At 30.6% G+C, this 14,020-nt stretch overlaps 1 protein-coding gene across 1 annotated transcript in view; it reads left to right on the top strand.

Annotated features, from left to right (window-relative positions):
* Window positions 1-8,604: 8,604 nt before the first annotated feature.
* LOC115891520 (dual specificity tyrosine-phosphorylation-regulated kinase 2) overlaps window positions 8,605-14,020 on the top strand; it is a 167,652-nt gene continuing 162,236 nt past the window's right edge. The window contains exon 1 of the mRNA XM_030911997.1: window positions 8,605-8,998. Within this exon, the coding sequence (XP_030767857.1) occupies window positions 8,984-8,998 (15 nt within the window). The 5' untranslated portion in view covers window positions 8,605-8,983. The remainder of the gene's footprint in view (window positions 8,999-14,020) is intronic.

Genomic DNA, 14,020 nt, shown 5'->3' with positions numbered 1-14,020 from the left:
TGCAACAAATGAGCAAAAAAACGTTTATAGTTAATGAACGAATAGCTGTATTTCGATAATTATCTTTAGGAAGTTGTAAAAATCATAATAATTTTTACTTGACTGGCAGTACTATACATATTTAAGATAATTTATGAGTAATTATTATTTTTATTAGAAATTCATCAGTTGGTAATTAAGTAGTAGGTAATGGATTTTTATTCCGAATGCATTTACTGAGTTTTACAAACACTTTCACTTGAGGATGTTCTCCCTTAAATAATAATTTTAAAATATCTAGAATATTTTTCAAATAGAAATACACATTATAATAATACATACCTATGTAATACACGTGTATCTATAATTATTTTTCTATAACTTGTGCGTAGGGTTATCTGAAAGATGTTAAATTAAAATGTGAATGTTTACTTAATCTAAATGCATTAATGAACTTGATAATCTTAATTTACTGCATTTGAACTGATAAAAGTACGAACACATATTTCTCCACACTATTCTATATCAGTTATTAAGCTACATGTGGTATTACCAGTTAATTCTTAAAATTCGCTGTTAGATTTCTCAATAGTTTATTGACTCGATGAGTTACAAAATTTAAATGCATATCGTCACGTGTGTTTGAAGCACAAATTTATTTATAATAATTTTTATATTTCAATTAAATAGTCTAAGTACTCAATAGTCTAAGTAGTCTTATACCATAACTGTTTACCTTATGCCTTACGTAGTCCTGAAGAACTATAAAAACAAATTAATGAACTAAATACAGCCAGCAATAAAGTAGGTTCTCTAAAGAAGAAAACATTCGACCAATGTGTACTATCAGACATGACATATACATGGGAAACCTGGACACTCAAAAAAGATATTATAAAAAACTGCAGGTCGCACAACGCTTGATTGAACGAAATATGCTGGGGATAACCAAAAAAGACCGTAAAAGGATAGAGTGGATACGATAAAGGGCTCAGGTAATAGATGTCATCCAAAGAGTCAAATTCCTCAAGTGGCAATGGGCAGGGCACCTGGCAAGAAGAACGGACGACAGATGCACCACAAAAACTACAGCATGGTACTCACGAGGAATTAAGAGACTTAAAAGAAGACCAAACCTAAGATAGGACCATGATATCAGGAAATTAGCACAGATAACTTGAGCTCGCATAGCCAACAATAGAAAACAATGGACCCAACTATAAAAAAAGTATCTAAATGTGTGAGGGAGGCTACACCATAATTGGAAATGGCAGAATAAACTGAAAATGATGATGATGATGATATATATTTATCTAATATACCTAATATGTATAATCTTATTTATATAAAACAATGTAATTTCTATTAAAGAATTAGTATAATTATAGTTACTAATTTTGATCGTCATACTCTGACGAAATGACATTATTTAGAAATAAATATACCTTTTGTATTTTTATAATATTTAGAGTAAAAAAGATTAACATATAATATATAATTGACTTGTATTATACATGGGCACACAGTAATATAAATGAATAAATGGAGGAAAAGAAATATTGTTAATTAAACAATTATGAACAAAAAAGTGTAATTATGTTTATTAATGTAATGCTAATTATTAATTAGCTTGTAATAAAATATTAAAATAAAAATACATATTTCATTAATAAAATATATGTATAGGCAAGATACATAAAATTCATTAAAAATATAATATTTTAGGTGAACTAAATAAATATAACTTTTACATTTATTGCCTAAACTAGCGTGTACCCGTGACTTTGTTCACGTCGAATTAATCATTTGTAATGGTGATGATAAAGCAAAGCAAGAATTTCCATTAACATACAAACTGGATAAAATTTTCTCACATTTATGTCAGCATGAGAAAAAACAATATGGCGATATTATTATATAACTTGGTATTATATGAGGGGTAGTTTCATCTCGTTGGAATTTGACTTTCGAAAAATCCGTTTGCCAAAAATAAGCTTTTTACGTCAAGCAGTTTAAGCAGAATCGTGGTTAAGAAATTACCCAACTTTTTGGAACACCCTGTATGGTTTTTTAAAAAAATTCAAAATATGTAAAAAAAACAAATAAATTATGCTTGTCCAAGCGTTTTCCCGAAAGACTAACCGTTTTTTAAATAACAAATATTGTAATATTTGAGGGGTGTTTTCACCCTCTTGGAATTTGAGATTCGAGAAACCCCTCCTTATCGAACATCCACACTCCACAGTCAATCCGTTTGCCAAAAATCAGCTTTAAACGTCAAGCAGTTTAAGCAGAATCGTGATTACTCAATGGTCATATTTTCTGAAACGCCCTGTATACATTTATAAAAAATCTTAAAATATGTAGAACATCGAAATAAAATATACGCGTTTAAGAGTTTTTTCCGAAAAACTCACCGGTTTTTAAATAAAAAATATTTTGATATTTGAGGGATAGTTTCACCCCCTTAGAATTCGAGTTTCGAAAAATCCCTTCTTATCGAACCTCTATACCCTAAAGTGAATCCGTTTGCCAAAAATCAGCTTTTTACGTCAAGCGCTTTAAGCAGGATCGTGATTAATCAATGACCAGATGTTTCGAAACACCCTGTATACATTTTTAAAAAATCTTAAAATATGTAAAAAAACAAAATAAAATATACGTGTTTAGGCGTTTTTTCGGAAACTTGACCGTTTTTTAAATATAAAATATTGTAATATTTGAGGGGGGGTTTCACCCCCTTGGAACTGGAATTTCGAAAAATTCCTTCTTATCGAACCTCTACACCCTAGAATTAACCTGTATGCCAAAATTGAGCTTCTTACGTTGAGTGGTTTGAGCAGGATCGTGATTAATCAGTATGTCAGTCACTTAAGGATTTTATATATTGGTATAGATATACCTTGTAAAAAATAAAAGATGGTTTAATTTCCTTAAGAATTTAATAACTTCAATAAAAAAACTATTTTGAGAACTTCTAATAATAACAGAATGATACGTAAAATTAGACAAACCCCATCAAACCAATAATCTGTAACATCGTAAGTGTTTTGGTAAACCTTATTTCCTTTCAAGCATGCGTCAACATTATTCATACGAACCGTTCTTTGAGACTATTGTTGGCTATGCGGGCCCAAGTTATCGCTGCTAATTTCCTAATAATGATATTAGAGAGGAGACCCTGAGAGGGGCCATAAGGTTAGATCTCTTAATTCCTCGTGGGTACCATGCTGTAATTTTTGTGGTCCATCTGTTGTCCGTTCTTCTTGCCAGGTTTCCTGCCCATTGCCACTTGATGGATTTGATTCTGTGGATGACACCTATTACCTGGGCCTTTAGTCGAATCCACTCTTTTCTTTCACGGTCTTTCTTGATTATTCCCAGCATATTTCGTACCATTGAGCGTTGTGCGACCTGCAGTTTTCTTATAATTTCCCTTTTAAGTATCAAGGTTTCGCATACATAGTTCATGACTGATAGTACACACTGGTAGAATGTTTTCTTCTTTAGATAAAATTACATTCTATATTTGAATATGATTGAGTTTCTTCCATAAGTACTCCATGCTAACTTAATTCTTCGGTTGATTTCTGGTAGTAGAGAACCCAAGCTGTCTATTCGTTGTCCCAAATATATGTATTCTACTATTTCCAGTTTTGTTTTATTTATTACAATGTCTTTTCTGTCTACTAGTTCGTTGTACTTTAGTTTTTGTTAAATTCATTCTGAGACCTACTTTATTGCTGGCTGTATTTAGTTCGTTAATTTGTATTTGTAGTTATTCAGGACTATTGGCTATTAGAGCTATGTCATCAGCGAATCTTAGATGGTTAATATATTTTTAATCCATCAATTTTTAATCCTTTGTTTGTCCAGTTTAGTTGTGCCTCACAAACAGAAATATAAGTAAAAACTGCGCCTTAATTTGATACCGAGTTTCACAATAACAATTAATTTAAAACAAAACAATGCAATTCTTTTTTTAAGGAGATTAGTGCAATTATAGTTCCTAATTTTTGATGTCGTCACGCATCGAATGAGGGAGCGTAATTTTCAGTTTAATAAATCTTTTGTATTGGATATATCACAATAACTTGAGAAAACTATTAGCATATAATGTTTAATTATCTTATGTTACGATATAAACTTTTATTGTTTTAAAATACATAAATATTAAATACATTCCATTTGCTAATTACGCACAAATATCTAGTTATGGCAATTAGCTCCTATTAGCTTTAAACCAGAATATAAGAACAACAAAATAATTTTTTTAAATTGTTAAGGTTTAGATAAATATATTAAAGGACATACATACGTACTTGTACAGGATGAATCTAAAATAAGTGCAAATATTTTTAACGGTAGTACATGTTGACCCCAGAAACACGTCTATGATGTTTTTTTTTGCGAAAATAAATTCAACATTTGAAATTTTTGTAAAGAAATTTTTGGATTTTTTTAAATTTTTAATTAAAAAAGATATTATCTTCATAATATGGCAACACAGATAGTAGATTAAATTTACAACACAGATAGAACGAAAACCCAGAAAAGATCCAGTGGTTCTCAAAATTTAAGAGAAAAATTATATTATTTGAAAGTTTCAAATTAAAATATGGCGACTATTTTGGACTTATTTGTAAAACAGTGAAGAGAAAATATGTTTCTTTTATCGATATCTACCAACCTTATTTGCACTTATTTAAGACTTGCCCTGTATAATAATTTAGTCATCGTCCCCATTAGTAATTTTCTATATTTTAATTTTGTATAGGGCCAGGGCTAAAAATTTATTAATATGCTAGTTCTACCCCTATTCCTAAATTTGCTTATAATTGTGAGCAATGAATTCCAATATCTTTTAATTAAGTTTAATCTTGATTGTGCCTTTTTAATTCAGCCCATCTACAGCCCTAATAAATACATACAAAACACCAATTATTCATTAAATATTACGACAGCTTTATTTATTTAGACTTTAGTTGCTTGAAGCATATAAATGAACACACAATTGGGTATGACTTTTTTTAGAGAATTAGCTTTGCTAGGATTGTAAAAATTAGCATATACCGGGTGCGTATCAAAAGTGGCTCACCCCTATAACTTTTTTATTTTTTCAGATAAAAAAAAACGAGATTTGGTAAGTTAGTATATGACATAAATTATGATTGATTGACGTATTCAATTGCTTTTGGTCACTTCCTGTTTCACCGGAAATTACTATAACTTTTGATTTTTAAATGGCACCCTCGGTATTTTTTTACTTTATTCGATAGAAAATGACATTCTGAATAGAATGACATATCATATGTCAACTTTTGGCATTCTCGCTTAATAAAAAATCGTATTTTAAAATTTAATCTAGACTGCCATGGCTATGTTAAAAACGCTAATTCTTAATAAAGAAGCCTTGGAAAAATTGATTTGATTGTCTAATGTTTTTAGTGTCTTGTCCTGGTCAGTTAGAAAATGCTAAAATCGTATTTTTAATCATATCTCAATTTTTTCAAATAGAACGAGGGTGTCTCATTAACATATTTAGAAAAGGCATTTTTTTACGAATAATTTGATACCATACACTTGGTATTTCGAGTCAAATTTTAGTTACGAACGGCAAGGTATAATTTCAAATAAACCATATGCAAAAATGCCAAAAGTTAACATATGATATGTCATTCTATTCAGAATGTCATTTTCTATTGAATAAAGTGGGGGTGCTATTTAAAAATCAAAAGTTGTTGTCATTTCCGGTAAAACAGGAAGTGACCGAAAACAATTGAATACGTCAATCAATACTAATTTACGTCATATACTAGCATACCAAATCTCGTTTTTTTAACTGAAAAAATAAAAAATTTATAGAGGTGAGCCACTTTTAAGACGCACCCGGTATATTGGAAATTAAGACAAAATTATTTTTTAATTTTGGAAACTAAATTTTCTTTCGAACTATCTAAATCATAGTTTTCTATTTTTTGCCAATGCGAATTTTGAAATAAAAGAATTACAGTAGGTACTGTAGGTACAGTAGGTAATACAAAATAGAGTTAATAGAAGTGGTTATTTTTTATCTTTTCCACATGGGTATGTTTTTTTTTATAAATGTAGCATACTTAAAAAATTATGCTCACATATACTGTTACTCGAAAAAGAAAAAGAACCTTGTAAATCCAGTCCCACACTTCGAATAACTTGGCAATGATGATTCAAATTTATACGCATCGTAAAACAAAGTTCAATAATATATAAGTCCGAACAATGGCATCCTTGCTCTTAAATTATGGTCGGTATGAAAATGCATCGGATCATCGACCTGTTATGCACATATTCAAATTTCTCATGTTTTAAAAATATGTATAAAATAATTGTAAATTTTCATTTTAGTTAAAAAATAAAATAACATTTTATTTCAAGACTAAACTTGAAATATTTCCCTAATTATAAATCATAAAATAGAGTCGCATAATATAACAAGTCAGAACAATAGAATCCTTGGTTTTGAACTCTGAAGAAAAATCAAGAAGAGACGAACATGTAGGAAGAATAAGTAGTATGGTCCCTGAAGTTTCAATAAATAATAAAAATTGTTACTTCTCCTCACAAAAGCATATTGTTTAGATCAATAAAAGATTTTCCCAGAAAAAGATTAACATTTTTCTTCAGGTTAAGAAGTAGACATTGTGTTCAAATATCGACGTTAGTTTAAAAATTATTTGAAAAAAAAAAGAATTAAAAATGAAACTTCTACACTCTGTACCTCCGAAATGAAGCATTTTTGGAAATACCTTTAAACGAACTTTTTACCTTATTTTTAACTGCAGAATGCCGATATTTGCACCACCCTGTAGAATATTACCCAATCTACAAGATCAAATTTCTAACAACAGACCCACATATGTAACAAGTTTGCCAATACTTCATTTAATGATATCATCATCATCAACCAGCCTGAATTGTCCACTGCTGGACGTAGGCCTCCCTCAAATCTTTCAACCCTTCTCAGTCCTGTGGCACTTGGATACAGTTTCCTCTAAATATCTATAAGTCATCTGACCATCTTGTCTGCCTCTGAAAGCATCCTGTCTAGGCCGCCATTCTAGTATTATATATAGACCAAGAAATAATTACACAAGTTTACAAATTCGGGTCAACTTTTGGACCCGAGCAGATGAGAACGATTCTTAACGTTATTTGATGCCCTGAACTCAGATCTTCAATCCGTTTGTCAAGATTGGCTCTAGTTTTCGGTGTGGCCGAGTCGTACCCACTATGAGCCAGGACAACAAAATGTGTCCTATGTACCACTTGTAAACTACAGGACGTTTTACTGCCACCTCTTTACATTAAACTTGGCCTTATTAAGAACTTTGTCACAGCGCTCAATCGCGAAGAACCGGCTTTCCAGTACTTAACCAAGTTGTTTCCAAAACTGTCAGATGCAAAAATCAAAGAAGGAATATTTGTCGGACCTGATATTCGAAAACTAATGGCTGACGCAACGTTTACAAAATGTTTAACGCTTGATGAAGCAGCAGCATGGGCATCGTTTCAAAGTGTTGTTCACAACTTTCTAGGTAATCATAAATCACCGGATTACAAGCAAGTAATCGACAATTACCACAAGATTGGAGCTCTAATGCCTCTGAAGATACATTTTCTGCATTCACATCTTGATTTTTTTCCACAAAACTTTGGCGACACGAGCGACGATCAAGGAGAGCGGCTACACCAAGATATAGCGAAAATCGAAAGGCGATACCAAGGATTTTGGGACGAAGGCATGATGAGCGATTAGTGTTGGACCCTAATCCGTGAAACAGATCCCAAGCACTATAAAAAAACGCAGTTTAACCTCTGTTCATTTCTGATTTATATTGTTAAATTCAATAAATGACTGTTAACGGTCAAAAATAGTAAAATAATGAATTTATTGAATATTTCGAAAACTAGAACCAATCTTAAAAAATAGACTGCTGATTTGGATTCAGCCCCAAAAATTATCTTAGAAATTGCTTTTATTTGCTCAGGTCCAAAACCATGTATACTTGTGTTATCACCAGTAGCATCATCATTTTCAAATTATTTAACCATTTCCAATTATGGTGTAGCCTCTACCATGCTGTAATTTTCTAATCTGTTGTGTGCCCTTTTTGCCAGGTGTCCTGCCCATTTTCACTTGAGGGATTTGATTCTGTGGTTGACATCTATCGCCTGGATCTTTTATCGTATACACCCTATTATACATTTTTTTGTTATTCCCTGCATATTTCGTTCCGTTGAGTGATGTGCGACCTGCAGTTTCCTTATAATGTCCGATTTAAGTGTCCAGGTTTCGCATTCATAGGTCATGACTGGTAGTACACATTGTTCGAATGTTTTCTTCTTTAGAATTAATGACATAGGAATATATCAATTTAATAAAATGAAATCGTTGACTGTCGCTCTAAACAACAAGATCATCGACCTGTTACTCATAGACTCTTCCCGAAAAAACGAGCCCAAAAACCATTTCTCAACATTGAGCAATAAAGCACCGTCAACTCTGCGCGGTGCGAACGACCTTCTCGTCGATCTTCTCCGATGCACCGGACAGTCGTATCCCCCCATCGAACCACCAGTCAAGCCCCCCAAGTGAATGATCTGATATCACAGCCTGCTACTCAGCTGAACCGACGACTACTCTCCAACGACCAGTCAGTCGTCCTCGTACGCTCCCCCGATAAAGCAGTCGTTCGTAGTGCACAGTCGCTGCTGTTCGCCGTCGACGCGTACACCACTGGCGTTCCGTTCGCATCCCAGTCTAGCGTTTCGCTTTTTTGGCCCTTCGCAAGTGTCTTCGGCCGAGCCGGTTGGTTGGCCGCCGCTGCTGCTGGCCCGTTCGACGACAGTGTTTTGTTGTGGTCCAGTGTCGCACCGATTTTCGATTTTATTCGGCCGGACTTGAGATTGTTTTTTTTTTCGGGTTTCGTTTATTTTTGTTGGGTTTTTAACTTAGTACGAGATGTTGGTTTTTGAGGTAAGTATTGTATAAATTACTAGTGTTAATTTTCAGTATTCTATTTTTACTTAATATTGTCTACTTCAAAATTTAAATAAGGACTTCCCGAGATAATAAATATTATTGAAGATGTATGTATAATACATAATTTATTAGGAATTAATTTCATTGTTTTTAAGAGAACATTAGTCTGTTATTGTTTGGAATTATTTTTTTTTTTACATAAAAATATAATTTAGGTTAAAAGATTTGGTGTTTACAAGAGCAAAAAAACAAATCGACCATCATATGTATCCAAATATCGTATATTAAACCTTGAAGGAATGTTTTACTAGCCATATTCGTAACTAAACATTGCTAACCATGTTTTGTAATTATCATCAACAGGTGATAAACTAAAAATTTAAGTTAAAAGAGTTTTGAGGTTTAATCATCTATAATTCAAAGTTTTAATTTGATTCTTAATCATATACAAGTGATGCTATATTCCCAGTAAATCATTCATACAATGTTTAAAATTGTGGTTTTTACTTATTACAGTGAGATAAATTACTTCCTGAACTAATTTTCTGTTAAGTAGATATATTCTTCTAACATCTATGACTATTTTGAGATTGTGTTAATTTTTGGTTTTGTTGTTAATCATAACTCCGACATAGCCGTAACCTGTTTATGACCGTGTTTATGTTAGAGCTGTGATAAACGACAATCACAAAGACACTAGCCAAGCAAGTGATGCACTATGCCATAGTATATTCAAAGCATATGCAACCAAATAATATGCATGTATTGGAATAGAAAAAGCACTGTTCTACTCGCCACTTCAACATAAACACCTGGGAACAAATGCATGTATTTTATTTCGTTGCTTCGTTAGTATATTTGATTTAGTCACTTATCACAACACCAACCATAACCATAGACGGAAACCCACTTACAAAAATCGAGAAACCTGTAGCAACTTGAGTTATATCTTTAGCATGCTCTAACCTGCTTTTTTACTCGTATATAGAATACGTTATTAAATATATATTATTTAAAGGTTGATAATAATAAAAAAGGTATTGAGTAGGTTCACACTTTTAAAATTAGGCCAGTCATATAATATTTTTTTTGAATTCGTCATCGATAGCATATTGCAGATTAGCGAAAGATAGCTAGCACCCAGACAAGCATTAAAGATCAGGTAATAATAATTAGGGCCTATAAACCTAAATTAAAATGCGAAAATAACTATCCCAATTTGTGCTATTTTTATTGTGTATACAGTTTTACGGTTTACAGCAATATAATTTAAAATTGAAACTCCCAACTTAGGTATAAAATATATTTTCCAAAAATTGATACTGAAAATGAAGTAAATTCACTAGCTAACATTTAGCTAAGAACGTGGTTTTCACAAAGAGAGTATGGTATTTTTTTATTAGACTAAGACGATAAATAATGCTTGCTAGGTTAGAAAACTAAATAAACAATACAATTTTATTTAATATTCTTGTCAAACTAGCCAGTATAGTAAAAAAAACTGTCAGAACACATAAAAAAACAAATATGTAAGTAAGGCATTTTTTGTCAGCTGTACACGTTAACATTGTTTAAACTAGTTTGTTTATTGTGTGTTCAAAATAATTATAATAATATTAAATTCATCTCAGTAATAAGAAAAATGTTTAAGAAATGTAGAAAATATTATTTATAACAAAGACTTATCCTCGATTAAACATAGTTCATCTTAATATAATTTTTACAGACATTAATTATCCTGAAATAACAATTTTTTTTTTAATATCCTGACACTAATTTGCTACCAATCATGTTATCAAGTATTATTCTGATAAAGAATTAATACCATAAATAATGCATGTTTTCAAACAATTCTTGTTTTCAGGATATCAGATAACACAACAAAAATTATTGCTACTTAAGGTCATATGACTATTAGATAATTCATTGTTGTTTTACTATATTAGTAAGTTAATAGTTTTAAAAAATCATTTAACAATAAAATTTACAAATGTATTTAAAACAAAAACAAGGATTGTGTTAAAATTAGTTTCGTAAATTCTTTTTAGCAGATCAGTGCAGACTGCTTATTTGCAGCAGACTGTTTATTTTACTATCTTCATTGTTTATTTTCAGGTATTTCAAAAAGAAAATGTTAGTGATATTAAGTAGCTGATTAACAATGTAATTCTGATAACTTTAACGTAATGAATAGCAAACTTATTTTACTAGACGTTAGGATTAAAGTACTCCAAGGAATTTTAGGTCACATTACTTATCTAAATGTACAATTAAACAAAACAGATAATAGACGAATACTATTGTAATTAGTGGTACGTCCTTATGTAGTAATTTATCGTGTTTTTTTTCAGCCTTTTGCGAAAAAATCATTTAACTGATTGAATTACAATAAAACCAAATTTACATACCGGGTGCGTTTTAAAAGTGGCTCACACCTATAATTTTTTTAATTTTTCATATAAAATATCGAGATTTGGTATGTTAGTATACATAAACATAAATTAGAATTGAGTGACATATTCAATTGTTTTCGGTTACTTCCTGTTTCACCGGAAATTACTACAACTTTTGACACTTTCCCATATGGTTTATTTGAAATTATAACTTGCGGTTCATAACATAAATTTGACTCGAAATACCAAATGTGTGGTATCAAGTTATTCGTAAAAAAATGCCTTTTCTAAATATGCTAATGAGCCACCCTCGTTTCATTTGAAAAAATTGAGATATGATTAAAAATACAATTTGAGCATTTTCTAACTGGCCACGATAAGACACTAAAAACATTAGACGATCCTATCAATTTTTCCAAAGCTCCTCGATTAAGAATTAGTGTTTTTAACATAGCCATGGCACTCTAGATTGAAATTTAAAATACAATTTTTTAATCGGCGAGAAAGTCAAAAATTGACAGAGGATATTTCATTCTATTCAGAATGTCATTTTCTATCGAATAAAGTAAACAAATACCGAGGGTGCCATTTAAAAATCAAAAGTTGCAGTTATTTCCGGTGAAACAGGAAGTGGCCGAAAACAATTGAATACGTCAATCAATCCCGATTATGTCTTATATTAACGTACCAAGTCTCGAAATTTTATCTGAAAAATTAAAAAGTTATAGGGGTGAGCCACTTTTGAGGCGCACCCGGTATACTGTTTTATGCAAAAAAATTGTATATTATGTTTTTTTTTTATTTTCTTCTCGATTTTTTTTTCGGCTTTTCAAATTTGACACATACGTAAAAACCCGGATAAAAAAATGTTAAATTATGACCAAATTTCCTTTCTAATATTTTTCTAAAGTATATTATGTAGATAGAGAATATTAATATGAATTGACTTATTTAGATAATTTGATAGATAATATTATCTTACACTGATTGCGAGTTTCTAGATACACCTTTTAAAAATATATATCAACAAATTACCAAACTAATACAAAAAAAATCATAAAAAGTTGAAAATAATAGATTTACAAAAAGCTAAACTAAATAAATAACACGAATAAATAAAAAAAGCCATTAAGCAAAGTATATAATCCACAACATTCAATATTTATCAAACTAATAATAATACAAAGTTCGAAACAAATGTACCAATAATAGCTAAATAGAATTTAATTGCCTAAAAGCAATGTTGGCAACTCGGTTGGCAATGACACTGACTTTTTATCATTATCGATCGACCATTATTGCATTTTAAATGCACTGTACAGTTTTCTTTAACGTATTATTCATTATCCGACCAATGACACCGACACTTAATATTAATCTATCTTTGTCGCATAATGCATTTTGTGGTTTTTGTAGAGCGTCACAATAATGAAAATTACATGCATGGCTCCATGTTGGTTTACAGAAATCTCGTTGTCTGGAAATTTGATAAAACATACGTACAAAATATTTGTTCAAATAGCAATCGAGGTAATTAGAAATCTCTTAGAAAATATCTGTAATACAAGGTGTAAAAAAACATGATACCTGCTTTTTAAAAAGTAAAGGAGGTGGTTGGTGTTTGGGTTCGGCAATAGTGCGTCGGGCCTCTGTATCTCCTGTAATAGAAAAAACTTAAGAATTTTGTTTAAGTGCAGACCTGAAGAATGTATTAGGGCGTATTTCAGGAAAATATTTTAACTTCTACAGGATGGTTCAAGAAAATGTGAATGGATCGCGATGATTTTTTTAGCGGAACACCTTGTATGTTATTGTATTTTCGGCTTCCTTTCATAATACTAAAATATTATTAAATATATGTATTGATAGTTTTAGAAGTATTAATAAATAAATAAATAAAATACATATTTTTCAGCCTTTTTAAAAAAATATTAAAAATATAAGAAATGTCCTGAAGTCAAAACTATATACTAGGTATTTACTATAGTTGGTCTGTCTCTACTTTCCTATCAATATCAAAATCTTAAACCATATTAATGTGCAGTTAATATAGAAATACGAGTACTTATTAATAATACATTTATTATTGTACCAAGTGCTTTACTTTTTAAAAAAAATCATAGAGACAAAGAAGTTTTTAAACTGACTTCCTTTTATCACTAAAAATTATTTCAAAATTAGTCGGTGAATAAAAAATATAATACAGTATTTTGGAAATGTGGAGTGGATGTTTGAACACCTTGTGTATAGCATATACATAGTACAAATAATCAATCTTCTCAATAATCAAACTCTAAAGCTTTGTACAGTATTTTTACATTTTTTTTTGAATAAAAAAAATATGTTAGTGGTCCTTACAGATATAAAAAAAATGTATTTAAAATTCGTAAAACAAAATATTTCCTACGAGCCTGTTTTATGGCCACTATGTCTTTTAAAGTTTATCGTTAGGTATGTCTTTCTCGAGGTCTTTCTATTTGACACTCTGAGATGCTAATGGAAATCCTGGAAAATAACATTAGTTTACGATTACATTGTATATGAAAGAAAAGTAGCGTTTAAAGTTTATATCGAGATTTATGTATATATATGAAAGACAATACTTCAAAGTACCCTATAGAAA

Source organism: Sitophilus oryzae, unplaced genomic scaffold (assembly GCF_002938485.1).
Source record: "Sitophilus oryzae breed Bouriz unplaced genomic scaffold, Soryzae_2.0 scaffold_1184_pilon_pilon, whole genome shotgun sequence".
In the NCBI taxonomy this organism is placed as follows: Eukaryota; Metazoa; Arthropoda; class Insecta; order Coleoptera; family Curculionidae; genus Sitophilus; species Sitophilus oryzae.
Note: the sequence above shows the minus strand (reverse complement) of the source record. Positions and strands in the feature narration are given on the sequence as shown.